Raw genomic sequence first — 16771 nt, forward strand, 5'->3', positions numbered from 1 at the left:
GGGCTGGAGCTCCCAGTTCATCAACCAACGCTGCAGAATCATTGTGGCTGCCCCAGCCCTTGTTTGAATGTTCCAGCATCACGGCACCATCCTGTTAGAATGGCTTCTGATTGTTCCAGCTCAGTGGCTGCTGAAGCTGGTGCTTCGTGTGTGGACAGAACTGGTCTGATGCCTGGTCCCAGAGCTTGTGGCAGTGTGTAGAATTGCTCTTTATTGTTGTTGTGTTTGGAGTTAATGCTGGATTTGGTCCAAGGGGCTGCACTGGTGTGGAGAACAGGGGACTGGAGTAACTGCAGGCAGCAGTTTGCCGAAGAAAGAGCAGAGTTCTGCTGTACTGTCGCAAAGAGAGAAATGAGGAGCAATTTCCTATGGAACAGTCTGGCTGGAGGGTTGAACTGCTGTTTCTTCCTGCACGGTATCCCAGGCACACTGATATTCTCATGTAGATATTGTTTTGAAAATTATCTGTGAGTTTTATGCATGCTCTTGATTCCCTTGCCTGCTCGTAAACCATCCTCTGCCAGCGTTTACTGGTGCTCTGCTTGCTGCCCCTGCCTGGTCAGGAGAGCACACGCTCTGCTGCCTTGTTTGAGTCAGCAAGAACCACAGTGCAAAAGCTCAGGTAGAGAAATTTAAAATCCTAGGTATTACCAGAAGATGATTTTACTTGATGACCTTGTACAGGTACGTGAACTAACTCTGCAAGAATCCACTGAGCCATGAAAAGAAGTGGGTTTATCTCAGTTTTATGGGTGGAAAAACCCGAGTCGTGGAGAGGGAAGTATGGAAGGGCAATGCTGCTGCAGCATCAGAGTTCATCAGAACAGTGAGGAGGCTGTAGTGGGGAGAAAGGAGGATGGCAGGCTCCTGCCCATGCCTGGAGAGGCTCTGCCTCGTGCTGGTTCAGAGCCTGATGCTGAAGTTACCAGCAGTTACTATTTGATGGGATTTTCATGACCTTCAAACAACAAAGGCTTGTTCTGAGTCAGACTTAGCAGACCACTGCTGCTGGGTGGAGTGGGAGGAGTGGAGTAATGAGATCCTAGGACTTCTCAAGTTGGGCTCTGGAAGACATCTGGCTGTGTGTAAGCAGGGAAATTCTGCAGGGGCCCTGGAGAGATGTGCTGGGAGGCTGCAGAGTGTTCCCATCTATCTGACACGCGTGATTAGAGGACTGAGACCTGCACTGCCATCCCAGCACCACGTGTGTTGGTGACAAATGTTGTTCTTCATCTGCTTATCACTGTCATGGTACAAATTAGTAATCACAATAAGCTTTACTATCATTTACGCCCACTTTCAGTTATGCTTTTTCCTGACCCAGTGGGTCCATCCATATCCATTAGTCCAGACGTACCCGTACACTGCAGCTGGTGTAGGGGTGTTTGAGCTGTAGCCTGGGAACGCACAGGAGCTGAGCAGCGTGCAGCCCACTCGGTTCTGCATCAGTTAGGTGGAGTGGTAAAATAACTAGTTAGTAAAGGTGACAGCAAAGAATCTGATCACTAGAACCCGGTTCCAAAGTGGGATGGGGCTTCTCAATGTCTTTTCACATGCAGGTCTCCTTGACGAGGCGATTCAGCTGGTGTTTGTTTAGACATGAGGGATGAAGTGGGCAACATCAGCCACTACAAACGCTACCAGCTGTGCTACATTATGAACCATCTGGACAGAGGCTGCCACGCACAACCCCAACTGCCAACAGGTGGGGACAGGGCCACCTTCTTGCTGGGATGAGAACAAGGAGAGACCTGAGGATGGATGAGCCAGGTTCTTATGCATCAGAGTTATCTGGTTGTGACTGAAACGTGATGTGAAAGGGCCTCAAGGCATGAGACAAATGTAGGGTGGCTTCTGGACGTGTGTGGAAATTATTTCATTGGGGCCTTGTGCCACTATTGACAACAGGATTCATATGTAGATATATGGGCTTGCTTCGGAGGCTGCCCCTAAGCCTAGCTCACAGGTTTCAGTCCTTCCTTTCAGAGGAGGCATCGACTTGTCTTATGCAATTTGAGGCTCAGGGAATTTGAACTGGCTGAACTGACAGAAAATGCCAGTTTGCTTTTTTGAACGATATGAGAGGAAAGATTCCTGGTCAGTTGTTTTGTTCCTTTTCCCCTTGAACTGTATGAGGGGTTGTGACAAGCACCAAACAGGAAACCAAGGAGGAAGAGAGACGTACCTATCCCAGCAAAAGTGAAATACCTTTTTAAAAATAAAATAATTTTAAAAAGTTTTTTCCCATCGAACTGTTAAATATCAACAACAACAAAAACATATTCCGCACAGATTCGTGGTGGTTGAAAAACCCATGTTTTTTAAATGTCAGCCAGCTCCAGTTTTAACCTTATTGTTTCTCTCTCCTTAAGTTCCCAACCCCATTCCCTGCTGGGAACTGAGTCACGTTCCGTGGCTGAGCTCTCCTTAGCTCACAGCTTTCTCGAGTCGCTTTTTCTGGCCGTTCTGTTCCACGCTCTGAAGTTCACTAACCCACCTCCAAAACTCAGGGTGTCAGCTGAGATACAGAACGTTTCAGAGCTGACTCCCCTGCTCCGGGGGAAATCAGTTATTCTAATGGGCTCACTGACAGCTGTGGGGGCCGTCGCTCTCACGGGGATGCTGGTGACATCAATCTGGTGTTGAACGTTCTCTTCATCTCGCTCTTCCCTCCTCACCGGCTCTGCTGGCTGCAGGCCTGTTTTCCTTGCCTCTGGGAGCGACGGCTGGGACTGGCACAGGCTGTTTCTAACATCCTCTTGTGGAACAATCAGAAAACTGTTTGTGTCCTTATTCTTCCTGCCTTTTGGCTTAAGCCCCTTTTAAGCATCTCCATAGTTACCTCTTCATCAGTCTGCAGTCGTAGCTGCCCCTGTGCAGCCATCGCACGAGTAGCTCTCACTGTCAGCGGTAGCCTTCCTCCATCTCCTTCCTCTCATTGGCTTCCATCTGAAAGGATACAGCATCTTCCTTGCTCCTTCGTTCCTTTCTTCTGCTGATGCTGGCTCTGACTGAATGCTTTAGAGCATCCACCCAGCAGTGTGTCCTCTCTTCTGCTTCCCCTGACTCCTCCCAGCTACTCTGTGATAGCCTGAGTTGCAGTTTTCAGGTCTGTATTAATAGTTTCATGTGAGAGTGGCTCTGCAAATGATTTTCACAGAATTGTTTTGGTTGGAAGAGACCTTTAAGATCATCAAGTCCAATCGCTATTTTGTCCTGGCTAGTCCTTTCCTTGCCTTCATCTGGGTGGTTGGTTCTTTCCTGGAAACTCACAGCCCGGAGGATGAGAAGTCACTTCCAAGGATTTTGCAGTACACTGCTTGTTCTCACAGAGGCAAAGGCCACCAGATAATAAATGAAATTAATTGAACAGATTAAGGAGCCTTGGTTCTCAAAAGCATATTTACTGCAGACCTGGAACCAAGTGCGTGGTTACTGAAGTTCTCTGTTCACAGACGACGGTCTCAGTTTAGCCCCTGTGAAATGCACCACTAAACCCACGCTAATCCCTCTGAGATTATCAGCCATTTCAGTATCTTGGCTCATTTAGCAAATCTAACCATTAAACGAGAAATGCAGTTTAAACAGGGTTTTTTTTACAGCATTTATGTTCCTCCCTCCTCCGCTGTGCAGCTGAGAGGGGGCATATGGCATTGTGTAAGAGGCCCCTCCCTGAACATCTGTTTGCCCCCAAACTGAGAAGATCTCGAACCACTCAGCTGGCTAGATTTTAGCCCTCAGGGGACTGGTCTAGAGACCAGTTTGCTTTAGGCTGTTGTTGTTCTTTCCAAACCTTTCAGCTGCCTCTCTACTCCATGATCCTTCTGAGGCTGCTGGGAACTGCTCTACTTGTGCTTTTGAGGACTAAGTATCTTCTGCATGTCCGTTCACTTGGACCAGGTGTTGGGGTGACAACCACGCTGGCTTAACCCGTAATGCTCTGTTGCCCTTGGTACAGTGGCTTTCCTGCCTTTCCATTTTTGTTTTTTACTGAGAAGCTGCCAGCCCACGTGGCCGTTTGTCAGTCCCTGGCCCGCCTGAGCCAGCGCACAGCTCTGAGAGCCCCCGAGCAGTTCATGGCCAGCTCCCGCTTCCCAAGGGACAGGGTGTTGAAGCTGACGGGGACGTACTGCTGTAATTAGTTGGACTCTGTTGGAGCGCTTTGGGGAGCTATCAAAGGGTTCTCTGGTGTGTTGTTTGGTTTTTTTCTGAGGCATCGTTCCAGGAACAAAAAAACCCAGCAGAACAAACTAACTCTGCTGCGCTTAGAGCTGATGGACTTGAGCTGGTTGTTTTAAAGCTGGACAAGGACAAAGAGTCATTGACTCTGGGAGATTAAGGACCAACAAAGCCTCCCTATAACACTTTGAAAAACACTTTTCTAGAAGTGTTTTCACTACAAGGTCTAGTGTTCTCTCCTTTCCTTTTTTCGCTAGTGTTTGTGGAAAGACAGGGCCTTTGATTTTTAGTATTGGTGCTCTGCTTAAAGACACAGGATTACATTTGCCTGTCAGTTTGCTCAAGAAGGATCATTCTTGCAGGATTTTTGACCAGTCCGAAGGTCTCTGATGTACCTGTAATCCTTGGCAGAGCAGTCTGCACTTCTGGGATCTGTGCACTAAGCTCAAAGGCTACCTCTATTCTTTTCACTACTGTATTGTCTGGCCATCTTTCAGCCGTGCGTTCCTCGGCTCGCTGCTCTGGTGGGAATAACCTTGTGGCTTGGGGCTGTATTCACTCAGTCTCTAACTTCCGAACAACAAACCATTTCACTTGTTCTACTGCTGCTAAAGAAGCAGCGTTTCAGTAGCTGTTTGTAGATGCCTCTGCTTTTTCTTTCTCGGGTTGAAAAGTGGGAGGTGCGGTCCTCAGACCAGCACCAGGTGCTTGTCTCCTTCCCATCACATCCATGCTGCAAACTGAAGGCAGCACGAGGGGCTCCAGCATTAGCTGAATCACAAAGTCATTCTATTGTCAAGCCTTTGAAGTGTCAAATTCTCTTCTAAGGCTGTGACATTCACTGAAGAACAGCATCGTTTCAAAGTCAGGAAGGTCTATTCTTAGCACATCAGTCAAAAAGAAAAACAAAAAACAAAACCCCCAATTTTACCAAAATGAACCTTGTCAGAGACGATCAATTCATCTTCCATTCGGACTGACCCAGTCCTTCCTGCATGCCAGAGGACAAAATTTGATGACATAGCACAATAAATTAAGACTGCCAGATATCCTTGTAATTAATTCTATTGCAGTGCAGGTTTGGCAAAGAATAATTGGTCTTCAAGATGATTCAATCACTGGTAGTTTGGTTTTGGTTTTATATTCTTTTTTTAATTTTTAAGGAACGTTTCTCCTCAGTTAGTTGTGGAATAGAGGCTGATGAGTAACAGCCAACTCCCAGTATTTTATTTCTGCTGTTTAAATGCCTCTTCTGGCAGACCAAAGCCTCCTCAGCAGTGAAGAGACCGAGTTAACTGAGCACATCATAACCCAGAGGGATGTCGGGGCTGTGCTGCCTTTTCCTGTTGCCTGGGGGTGCAGCCCCTCAGAAACCTGCACTGCCCTGAGAGCCCACCTCTACTCACACCCTGACTTTCAGATCTGTGATTGTCACAGCCAGCCAATTTGAGTTTTGCCTTCACTCTCATTGCAAAATTTCAGTCTGAGTTCATAAATAATAAGCAAATATGCTGCGTAGCCTCATCCTGAAGCCTACTTGTACATGATAATAGTTGTGATTCCTGAACTAAATAGAGCTTTTTCTAAAGTGTTTGTACTAATGCATACCACACAAGTTATTTACTCTTCCATTAAAAGAGAAAAATAATGTTATTTAGCACACTAGAAGCTTAGGAGAGGTCTCTGTGTTATTTTTCCGAAGCTGTGTCCTCTAACCGCTGCTTACAGAGAGCTGCTACTGCTGGGCTCTTCGTGTTTGAGGACTGAGAGAGTGCAAAGGGTTTGTTCCACCCTTCTTGAAAACCTTCTTTAATTAGGTGGGGAGAGAGTTGTAATTATTACTAAATCTTTCCTACTCCTGAAGAAGGGATTCAATTCTCTGGAGGGTGACGCTGGAACAAGGGTGCTGTCCCAGCAGGTTCTGAATGTTCCTCTCTGTCCTGGCCAGCTCCAGAGAGATTGTCGTTACTGTGCTGCTGTCTCCTTCGGTCTCTTTAGTATTCATGCAGTGATGATCATGTGAAAATTACTCACTCTTCTGACTTAAGAAAACTTTCTTAGCCCAGAAATTCATCCAATATCAAGGGAATTAGAAATTCAAATGGGGGAAATTATACACTCCGTGTGTCAATACAGCAAACCTTATAAAAGCTGCAATCAATCATAGTGGCATCAGAGGTGGTGGCACATCTCCCTGTCACCGAGGGGATTGCAGGCCAATGAATAAAGGAAAAGGTGAATCAGAACCGGGAGCTTCGTGAGCTGCCTGGAGCGGCCGAGCTCCTCAAAGCACAGGCTTGGAGTTGCTTTGGAGCTCCGTGGTTACACACAAGCCTGGTTGGTCTGTCTTGCCTGTTTGGTGCCTCGGCTGTCCTGTAGCGTGGGTCCTGTCCCTCGCTGGGTTGGTGTGCCAGGTCAGCACAACAAGTGCTTTCTCAAACTCTTGTGTTACGTAAACGAGCTGCAGCACGCTGTCCCCTTTGCTGTCCCCTGCCCGAGAACTCCTGTCCTTCCTGGCCACTGACCCCTGGCACAGTCCGTTGTGGTAAATCCAGGTACCTTACACCTGGGTGCAGCCACACGCTGGGCAACCTGCCCTGCAGATCATCGCAATGCATTGACTGCATGTAGCGATCTGTGCTGGTTTCCCACTGCCGGCTGCCGCCTGAGCAGCGTGTGGTACAGCCTCAGCTGCCACCAGGGTAGCTGCAGGGCTCTGTAGGGATGTACAGCTACTCAGAGGAACACCTCCCGCAGCCACTGCGGGCTGACGGTTCACGTGCGCTATGCCAAACCCAGTGCGGGTCTGTGTAAAACCCAGCGGTGACTTACGGAGGCTGCAGCTCCTTCCCACGTGGTTCTCTTGCTGCTGCTCTCCTTATGTGTTTTGACTGCCAAATTTTGTGGTTTTGTAGGTCTTGTATCTCAGCTCTCTGCTGTCAGCAGCCTGAGATGCAAGAAGTAGGCACGGCCCGGATGCTTGCCTGAAGCAGAAATAGCACAGCTTTCTATTACTACTCTCTATGAGGTCCCCTGAGTCCTGAATTTCTGGTAGACAACATTCCATAGGGAGGAAAAAGCCCCAGACCTTTAGTTTACAGTTGTTGTAAAAAGCTGGTTCTGGTTTTGGAGTAATTCAGCCAACCGAAATAGATAATAAATCTGTTACACTGTCTTAGGGCATCAGTAAGCTTATGCAGGCAAAAAACATTCCGATTTTGGCATGTTCAGTAATCCCCTCGTGTTTCCAGGGGCTTTGGTGTATCCCTGGTGTTTTGTGTGTGTTACAGCCCACAGCTTGCAGGGGGATGTGTACCCAGAAGCGTATGTTTCTGCATGGGTGTTTTCAAAACTCCGGAGAGACAACAGGAACCAAGCAGCCAGAAGGATACGCAGCTCCTGTTACTGATTTATGGGTTAGTGAGCGTGTGCAGGTTTCTATCTCGGACTGGTGTGTAGTGCAGGTGAGCCATCAAAGCCCTGTCGCCTCTGACCTGTTAAGGTAACGCCAGTCCTCGGCGTGTTCTGGGCAGCAGCGGTGTGTGCAGGTGAGCCCACGCTCAGGTGGGTGGGTAGGTGCGTGCAGGCTGCCCTCTACGATGCTCAGGACTGTCACTGGTGTCTTGTGAGCCTCATGGTGACAAGCAGGGGCTGAGAGTTCGGAGGAGGTGGCCGTGGGCTGGCTTACCTTCTGCGCTCTCCGCTTGTCGGCTCTCTGGTTCTGGTGGTAAATTCGGCTGAAGTTGGAAACAATGACTGGAACCGGCAGAGCAATAACCAGCACCCCGCTCAGGGAGCAAATGGAGCCAAATATCTTCCCAGCAATTGTCTTGGGCACCATGTCACCATAACTAGAGGGAGAAAAAAACAAAAGGGAAGCCCCCTCTTCAGACAAGTGCAACAGCACCAAAAGCCTTTTCAGGTTCCCTGCATGCACAGCACCGTGAGTGTTCGGGTTCAACACTAAAGCTCAGAAATGTACCATGCGAGGAACGGTTCCCGTGGTGCCCTCAGCCTGAGACAAGTTACACCACACTCTGGCAATGACTTAGGCTAACCCAAGGAAAGGCGCTTGAGCTACAGAGTAGATGTGCTGGTTCAGGCAGCTGCTGAGTAGGTTAAATTCCCACCCTCGCTCATCTGGTACCTACCTCTCTGTGTAGACGAGCTCTAACAAACTGAGCACTGGATGTCTGCTTGTGGGCAGGTTCATCTGTTTTCATTCCCCTCTGCTCAGTTTACGCTTCCTTTTCAAACCCCAGCAGTTCCCTTGCCAGTGCTACAGACAGACACTTGGGGCTCGTTCAGAGTCTGGATTTGGTAAAGAGTGAATTCTCAGGAATATGAGACCAGCTGACAAACCTCTGCACCGGGTTTGACCCAGCAATTTGTGTGTTAAATACTACCAGCAGAATCTGCGGTGGAATAATCCATGTTTCAGAGATGGAAGATGATGCTGGTGTAGGTTCTGTGGGTTCCGTGTGACAGAAATCACTACTCTGAGTGCTCAGTTGCTGTTTGTGTTTTTACTTTGCATGTTGCAAAAGCTTTGTTGCAGTTTTATCCTTAAGCTTAAACTTTAATAGTGTCCTTCTGTAGAGAAAAGCTTACGGCTACTCACCAGTGACTTAGGAAGGAGTGGGGCTGGTATTCCTTCATGGAAGTTACTGTTCCCCCAGGGAACATATGGAGCTGAAACTGCTCTGGGACTGGGGCACCTGAGTGACGGCGCTGGCTCACCGAAGGCTGCGTTACAGCGAAGGCAGTGGGGATTTTGAGTTCTGATTTACAGTTCAGCCTGACGCAATCCCCATGTTGCATCTCAGGTGTTGGACCTTTTAATTCTACCCGACTGTGCCATCACGATTCCCCCATCTCACTGCACAACTGCAGATATCCAGCAGGAACCAGATGTTGGCAGTGCAGATGTTGTGCCCTGCGTTCAGCTGGTGCAGTGGTACCCTCTGCAGTTTGTCCTCTGGAAGTGACTTCAGTGCTTTCTTCTGCAAGTGGTTGAGAGGCAAATAACACCCACCCAGAAAGCTGGGAGTGAATTGCAGTGTGTCCTGATCGTGTAGAAAAAGCTCATTTGTGGCTGATGCCTCTAGAGCGTGATAGGAACACGATTAGCACAGCACTGAGTGGATTTACAGGCCTTGTTTCGGTGAGCCATTTATTACATGCCTGCATGCAAATGTAGATTAATATCAATATTCAGTGAAGTAATTTTCATCTGGAGGAAAGAGAAAAGCAAGCATCCAACAACAGATTAAAAAAAAAAACCCAGCCTCTCTGGTCTTGAAATGCCTGTGTGTAAACCCCTGGGGGCCAGGAATTCCCTGTGGAGGACACGTTGTACTCGGTGAAATCCCACTACAAGCAGCTTTCTGTGATCTGGCTGCCCCCAGGGCCAGAAGAGAGCTCCTGGACACTGTGACCTGCTGGAGTTCTGCAGTAGACAGGGAAGTGATGATAAAATTAAAATCTGCCTCTAAGGAAGACATTCCTTGTTTCAGGGTGCTGGAAGGAAATGTTTCAAAACACCCTTTTTATCTGCTGAACTTTCTTCCCCCATCCAAGAACTCGCTGGATCGAGGGTCTCGAGTAGAAGCAGAGCTCATTGCCCAGTAACTGCTGCCTCCTGGGGTCTCTCTGCTGCTCTAGGCACGGTGGCTAGACGGCGTGGTCAGGCAGCTGGGTGAAAGATTGTCACCACTTGGCCATCACACTCGCATGTGTCCTAGGACAGGCTTAGATTCAGGCTAAGTGACAACTTTTCTTTAGCACCTTCAGAGTTTTGAGTTGTAGGATTTTTTTATTATGATTTAAATGCTTCAGCCTTCACTAGCCAAGGCTTAATTTTCCCAAGCAGATCCTTTCCCTGCATTAAAACCCCTCAGAATACTTCGAATCAATAAAATGCTATTGATGTCTATTTACTGTTGAGCTGCTGCTTTGTGCAGAGTTTTAACAGCTCTTGCTAAGCAGTCTTCTGCTTCATTTAACACTGTTCTAAAAAAAAACAAAACACTTTTCTTACTTTTCTCCCACCATCCCTTAACACAATAAGGCTGAAAATTAATCATATGCCTCAAACATGATCTCAGTGACCCGGAGCACTGAGAGAAAGCCTTTCTGTGCATTTGTCGGAAGTACAATAAGTGTCTGTCTTGTAGGGTTTTGTTCTTACACGCAGACTGAGAGTTACCTCATTATTTGGGACTTCAGAGAAGGTGTCTTAAAACACCGTCAGGAAAGATCAAACTGTCTTGGAGCACAGAGGATTTTGCTGAGATGTAGAACTTCATTTGCAAGCCTATCCTGAGAGATACTGCGATAAGAATTGTTGCACTGGCTCGAGCTGGCTGTGCAGGAATTGGACCTGCAACTGCCTCCTGGATCTACGGCTCAGTTATCTGTGGAGAGGCGCTGGTGGACTCGTCCCTCTGGCTTGGCACGGTGCGGTGTGCACTCGCAGCTGTGTTCTCTAGCTCTGCTGGGCTGACCTGCAGCATGGTACTGACGCTGGAAATGTCCTGGCTTTTTGGACAGCCTAACGCAGGCTGGAGCTCGATCTAGATCCCCTTGTGCTTCCTGAGGAGCCTCCCTTGGACTCGACTGCCACGGAATGGGGTGGGGACCAAACCTGGAAAGCTGCAATTGTTCTGCTGCTCTGTTGACATGTGCAGCTACTGCAGTATTAACTGCTGGAGGGACTATTTTTGTCCTGATGGTACCAAGAGGTACTAATGGCCACGTATTTATATCAGACACAGTGCCAAATAATCTCAAATATTGGTTTTCAGTTAGTACTAATTGGGCATTTTAGACCCCAAATTTCTTTTCCCCAGACTCGAATGAGAGAACTCAACTTCCCCATTAATTTGTTTAGTAAAAGGCAACTTGTCACCTAAAAAACTTCTTCTACAGAAGGTGTATTTTAAGTAATTAATCAATAATCTCATTAGAGCAGCAAGAAGATAGAAAGGTTTGGTAACGATTTATATTCAGAGGGTCTAACGGGCTGTTTGAGCCTGTAATAAACCAAAAGAGGCTGCAAATTCGGTAGGTTTTAATGTGACCTCTAGTAAATCACTTCAGCTTTTGGTGCCTCAGCTCCCCATTGACGTGGCATTTTGGTAACTTGTTCTCTGCTTGGTTAAGTGGGTGCTCGGTTCCTCCGAGCAGGAGCTGCCACCCAACGCCCAGCTGTGACCCCCAAGTGCTGCTGCACGAACGTGGATGGTGCCAGGATGTTGTACAGAAACCTGCTGTAAACACAGTCTGGTCGTGGCTCCAGATTGTCCAGAGAAATGCCAGGCATCAGCTAGGTCAGATGTTCATTGCTCTGCTGCCAGCAGGCACCGCCGCGAGCGGCCTTGGGAAGGAGCAGCTCTTGCTGCCATGGTCCCTTCAGAGCTCTCTACACAGCTATCCCACGTTTCCAGTGTCCCCTTTTCCTTCTCTTGGGGCCCTTCACAGCCCCGTTTCATACCAGGGAAACACTGTGAAGGCTCTTTACATTATGTACAGTTCAAGTAAGGCTTTCAGCAGACAAACCAGGGAAAAACAAGATAAGAAATTACTTCTAAGCCATAACTCTTTAGACTGGAAAAGACTGAGAATGCAGAATTTCAACTTTTTATTTATTTATAGCATGACTTCTGTGTTCTTTGGATATGAAAGGGGTCATATGTCACTCACCCTAATTAGCAGCTATTAGCCTTGACAGCATAATGTGCTGTTGTTTTTCTCTCTGTCAGCACAGAAAGTGTTATCAAATAGAGGTCACTGCTTCCCAGTTCTGGCTGCAGCAGTGTCTGGACACTGCTTAGCTCCCCGGCTGGAGACAGCAATAAATAAGGTGCCGAACAGCTCATCGAATGACTTGCTCTAAAAATAGACTCTCGGCAGCATCTCTGATCCCATCTCTGTGCAACATTCGCAGCTCTGGAAACAGGGAGTTGTGGTCAAAAAGCTGGAAGATGCTGTGGGGCATCTTGGAAGGTGCTGCAGCACTAACAGCTCTGTGGGGCCAGTGAACCAGCTTGGCAGAGGCTGCTTTTTTCCAGCAGCCTTTTTATGTGCCAAGGTTCAGCCGGTATACAGCAGTGCCTCGGGACGGGGGTTGGCTCACCAGTTACCGTGATCGTGTAGCTGTTGTCTCTGTTGGTCCCTCTAGATGCAGAGGAGATAAGGATGCAGCTGAGAGCTGATAAACCTGTATCCCAAGACCTGTCTTTGGACAGTGTGAGGTCTGCACCCTCTTCCTCCCAGGCGGAGCAGCAGCTCTAGCAGCCCCAGTGACCCTCCTGTGTCCCGACTGCTTTGGTTGAGGTGGCAGAGCCCACGCAAGGTCGTGGGGACAGCTGGCTCGTGGCTCGGATGGTCAGAAGAGGACTCTGTCTTTTCCGGCTGCTGTGTTTAAGTGGTCAAGGGACATTTCCTGCCTAGTGGTGTGAAACCCCTGGTTTTCGCATGCAGCCCATGAAAGCTGAAATGCCTCTTGGAGGATGGAAACAGAAACAATGCTGCTTCAAATGATTTAGTATTTCTGTCTCATACGAGCACTAACAGCTCTTTGAGAGCTGCTTTATCTCTCTAACCTTTGGCCCGGCACAGCAGAGTCAAAAGAAGACTTCACTCCAGCCCCTAAGCTTCTGCTTTTAGGACAATAAGGACAGAATAATAACATTACATACCGTACAATAGAGTGTGATTTTGAAAGCCTTTGGCATGAAAAAGATAGAATAAAGCATGGAATTAACATGTAGCTTTCCAGGTGCAAGGGATCCATTTCCATACTGTAAGTAAATCGCTATCATTTTGATTTTCAGAAAGGAGAAGAAGTGTCTAAAACTCAGCTGGAATATTGCACTTGCATTGAGTATGTTGTGTTTGACAGCTCAGAGGAGCTCATGTCCCTCCATTTAATAGGTACAAGTCCGATGTAATCATGCTAATGCTGCTCTGAACCTCCCATGAAATAACAATCGTGTCACTTCCAATGATACAACGAAAACAAAAGCAAATATTACTCATTCCTTTCTTGGTTTTGCCCATGATGAACAAGTGGGAAATTAACAGCACTGGTACGGGGGCTGGGGATCATTAGGTCTTTTGTTTAGGGTTTAATTCACGGATCCTCTGCTGCTTTACATCTGCAGTTTCATCTGCCTTGCTGGAATTACCCCATGAGAACGCTCTGTTCTCCTGAGCACAGCGAGCTGCTGCTGGCTGGTGCCCTTTTCCTGCCAGGGTTTTATCCTGTCACTTGTTCATACCTCCAGGTACCAGAGCTGCTGGTGTCTTTTCCAGCAGAGCCGTAGAGACTTTCCCAGGGCATGCGTTAAATTCTGGGGTTCTGTGCAGGTGGAGGAGGGCTCTGGAGCTACTGAGGCAGCGGTATCCCGCCTCTGATGGATGGGATGTGGACATGCGACACACAACTGAGGACAGAGCTCCTGAAAGCTGAAAGCTGACTTTGTCATGGGCTTGGTTTATGGCCTCGGGAGCGACAGGTCCACTTCCCATCTGATTTTGTCTTGTCCGTAAGGGAGAGCAAGATACTTTCAGAGCTGTCCCGGATGAGCGATGGGAGGATTAACCAGTTAGTGCTGGCGTGATGTTTTGAAAATATGGGAGAAGTTTTTTGAAAGTGTTTTGCAGACACAGGCTCAGAAATCCATGTCCATAAGGACAGTCTGGTACGTTAATGTCGGCTTCTTAAACATCCTAATCCCGGAAGGAACGGGGTGTGCTGATGAACGCCTGAGAAACTGGGCACGTGAGGAGGCTTGTGGAGCCTCCTGAGAGCGTGCTGTAAACAGCCATAATGGCTCTGAAGCACGAGAGCCTGGAAACAGGCTGTCAGGAGACAGACTTGAACAGCAAATCAGCTGTGCCCGGGGACGTACAGAGCCCATTTCATGCTAGGGTTCTTTTGTATTAAATATACTTATTTTCTGCCTTGTTCTGAGCTGGGCAGCTCCCCAGCTGGGTATTCAACTTCTGCAGTATCTGGCTTGGTATTACACGACTGTTTTCTTTTTCCCTGGCATATTTTATTTGTTCATGTTTTCATGGATGCTTTCATCCTCCCCAGATATTCTGCTGCACTCATATCCAGCAGCCGGGCTGCGAGGGATGAGTGCTGTAGGTGCACATCCATGCTAGCAGCAGCTTATCTTGGGCACTCGGATTTGGGTTGATTTTTTGTAAAGCTGTGATCTGCAGTTACTTAGTAGGGATTTTCAGGTAACGTTGCGTTTTTGATTTTGTTCTGGCTTATGAATTCGTATTTGTTCCTGAGTTTTGTGTAATAGAAGGACTGAGGGGTGGACCTGAAATCCCAGAGAAAGGTCTGATGCTGTTAGGCCTATTTCTCATACTGACAGCAGTGAATGTGCAATGAAACGGAAAGACAGGACACTTAAAACTGGGAGGGATTTCTGTGCAGTGCAAGAAGTCATCTCCTTGGACCTCCTGCATCAGGATACTGCAGGAAGTTTGCTTAGAGGCTCACGAAAGGACCAGTCAGCTGTGGTTTTAGTAACACCATGTAGTTACATCTCTGGGATGCAAAAGGCTAGCTGAGGAGATGCAGGTTCTGTTGCTCCTCTAACAGTTAGGGGGGCAGGTTGTTCCCTGATGATGCTGAGGGGTATCTCTGCTTCCTCTGGACAGCCTGTTCCAACCCTCACCAAAGTCGAATGGAGGGATTAGATGGACTTGGGGTCAGCTGTGACCTGCTCAGTCCCGTACTTGTACATGAGAAAGGACCCAGCTGAAGGTCTCTGAAAGCAACTGGTAGCATAAATATTTCTGACAACAACAGCAGGCGCTGCCCAAAGAAACGGGAATGTTTACGCAGACTCGGGCATAAACTGAGTAGCTTATTTAATACACTGAGGGCTAAGAATACTAAATGTATGCACATACTGGTTCCATTTATTCTTGCTGGCTTGGATCATCTTCTGAGCCTGTAGGCAGTTAAAGCAGATGGTCCGAATTTGGGTAACACTCAGACCTTGAGTTGAAGCTAAAAATGGAGTTTCATTGGCAAGGAAAGTAGGTCAGAAAGCTAAAGCCCCTAGTCCTGAATTGATGAAAGGCTTCTAATCAAGCATCCTCTATTACCATTCACTAAAAGAAGCAGGGGAAGAAATCTTATGAGAGACCTTTACGAGGGATTACAGCGGAGTGTGAGCATCCTCCTTCCTGCGAGGAGACCTGCGCCTCTGCAAACCTTCTGGTGTGGGAGATGGGGCGACCATGGACGTCGCTGCCTAAAGTCCTGCGGGCTGTAGCTGCAGCACGTTGGGAATGAACAGAACCTTCTGCGTCAGTCTGGGCGTGATGAGCAGAGCCTCTTTGCATATCCTCTATTAATACCTTCCACACTAATAGTCTTGCCACGCTAACGCTGTCACCCACCTGACTCAGGTTCTGTCATTTCATCGCCTCTGCAAACTGTGACTTGCAGCATAGCCGAGACTTTCAGTCAGTGAGTTCTTGCTCTTCGTCTCTCTCAGATGTGTGCCACCCGCTAGAAACCTGCCTGCCTTGTAGCCAACAGGAATTTTTCGAAGCGAACAGGGAACCTCTACCAGTTAACACAGTGGTCCCAGTTTAGCACGCTGTTTCAGCCCTTGCCTAATATTAAGCACATACTTAACTCCTGTTTGCTGCAAAGACGATAACATGCTTGTTAAAATATTTTCTCGAAATGGTTCTAAGATGAATGTTTGTTCTCTGCATTTGGCAAACCCAGGGTAATGCACTGTCATTACTTCTCTCCCTTCCCCTCAACTGCTGAAAATGACATTTTCTGCACAGAGCGTCACTCACACTTCAGCCCTGCCAGCAAATGAATTTTCAGAGGCAGTGCCAAAGAACTCCTGCCTGCTCTGGCCTAACGGCAGATGCGGGCCCCCTGTCTCGGTCCTTGGCTGCCCCTGCCGCAGCAGCAGGTATCAAAAGCAGGGACTGAAATCTGGAACGTCCCGTTGGTCTCTATAGCTCAGAGATGTGGTGCAGGGTAATTGTCTGCTGCCTCACAGAAACGGCACTTTACTGTGTCATAAACAACTCACTAAAGAAAGAGAGATGGTTTTGTTTTTCTGTGATATCCCAGGATTCTCCATGATCACTGAAGAAAGCATTAACTTGTTTTTCACAGAAAAAAAAGAAAATTTAAACTCTTGATTTAACAGTTATTCGGAGAAAAAGAGGATTCAGTGTAGAATCAATGTAAGAAAAGCTGAATTTCACTTTGCAGAAAATACCTCCAGCCTTACCCTCCACACTTTCCTGTCTCTTATTCCCTTCAGCTTTTCAGAGGAAGCTCTATTCCTTTTAGTTCTTGCCAAGCTGATATATCTAGCAGAAAGTGATCTCAGTTTTCTTTTGCTTCTCGCATCACCAAGCAGCTGTGCTGTCATCGAAGGTTTTGATCCTCAGATCTCAGTGTCAGTGGTGATAGATGTAGCAGAAAAAGCTTTCCTAGATATTTTTCTCTTTTGTTCTCTTTGTTAGCCTGCTGAGCTTAGCGGCAGTCTCGGTTAGCCAGATCTTTCTCCTACTGTCTTTA

General features: G+C 47.6%; 1 protein-coding gene across 2 annotated transcripts in view; it reads right to left on the bottom strand.

Annotated features, from left to right (window-relative positions):
• KCND3 (potassium voltage-gated channel, Shal-related subfamily, member 3) overlaps positions 1 to 16771 on the bottom strand; it is a 107871-nt gene that overhangs the window by 19435 nt on the left and 71665 nt on the right. For both annotated transcript variants that reach the window (XM_010136455.1, XM_010136454.1), the window contains exon 2: positions 7868 to 8030. In XM_010136455.1, coding sequence (XP_010134757.1) covers positions 7868 to 8030 — 163 coding nt within the window. The remainder of the gene's footprint in view (positions 1 to 7867; positions 8031 to 16771) is intronic.

Source organism: Buceros rhinoceros, unplaced genomic scaffold (assembly GCF_000710305.1).
Source record: "Buceros rhinoceros silvestris isolate BGI_N320 unplaced genomic scaffold, ASM71030v1 scaffold19895, whole genome shotgun sequence".
Taxonomy (NCBI): Eukaryota; Metazoa; Chordata; class Aves; order Bucerotiformes; family Bucerotidae; genus Buceros; species Buceros rhinoceros.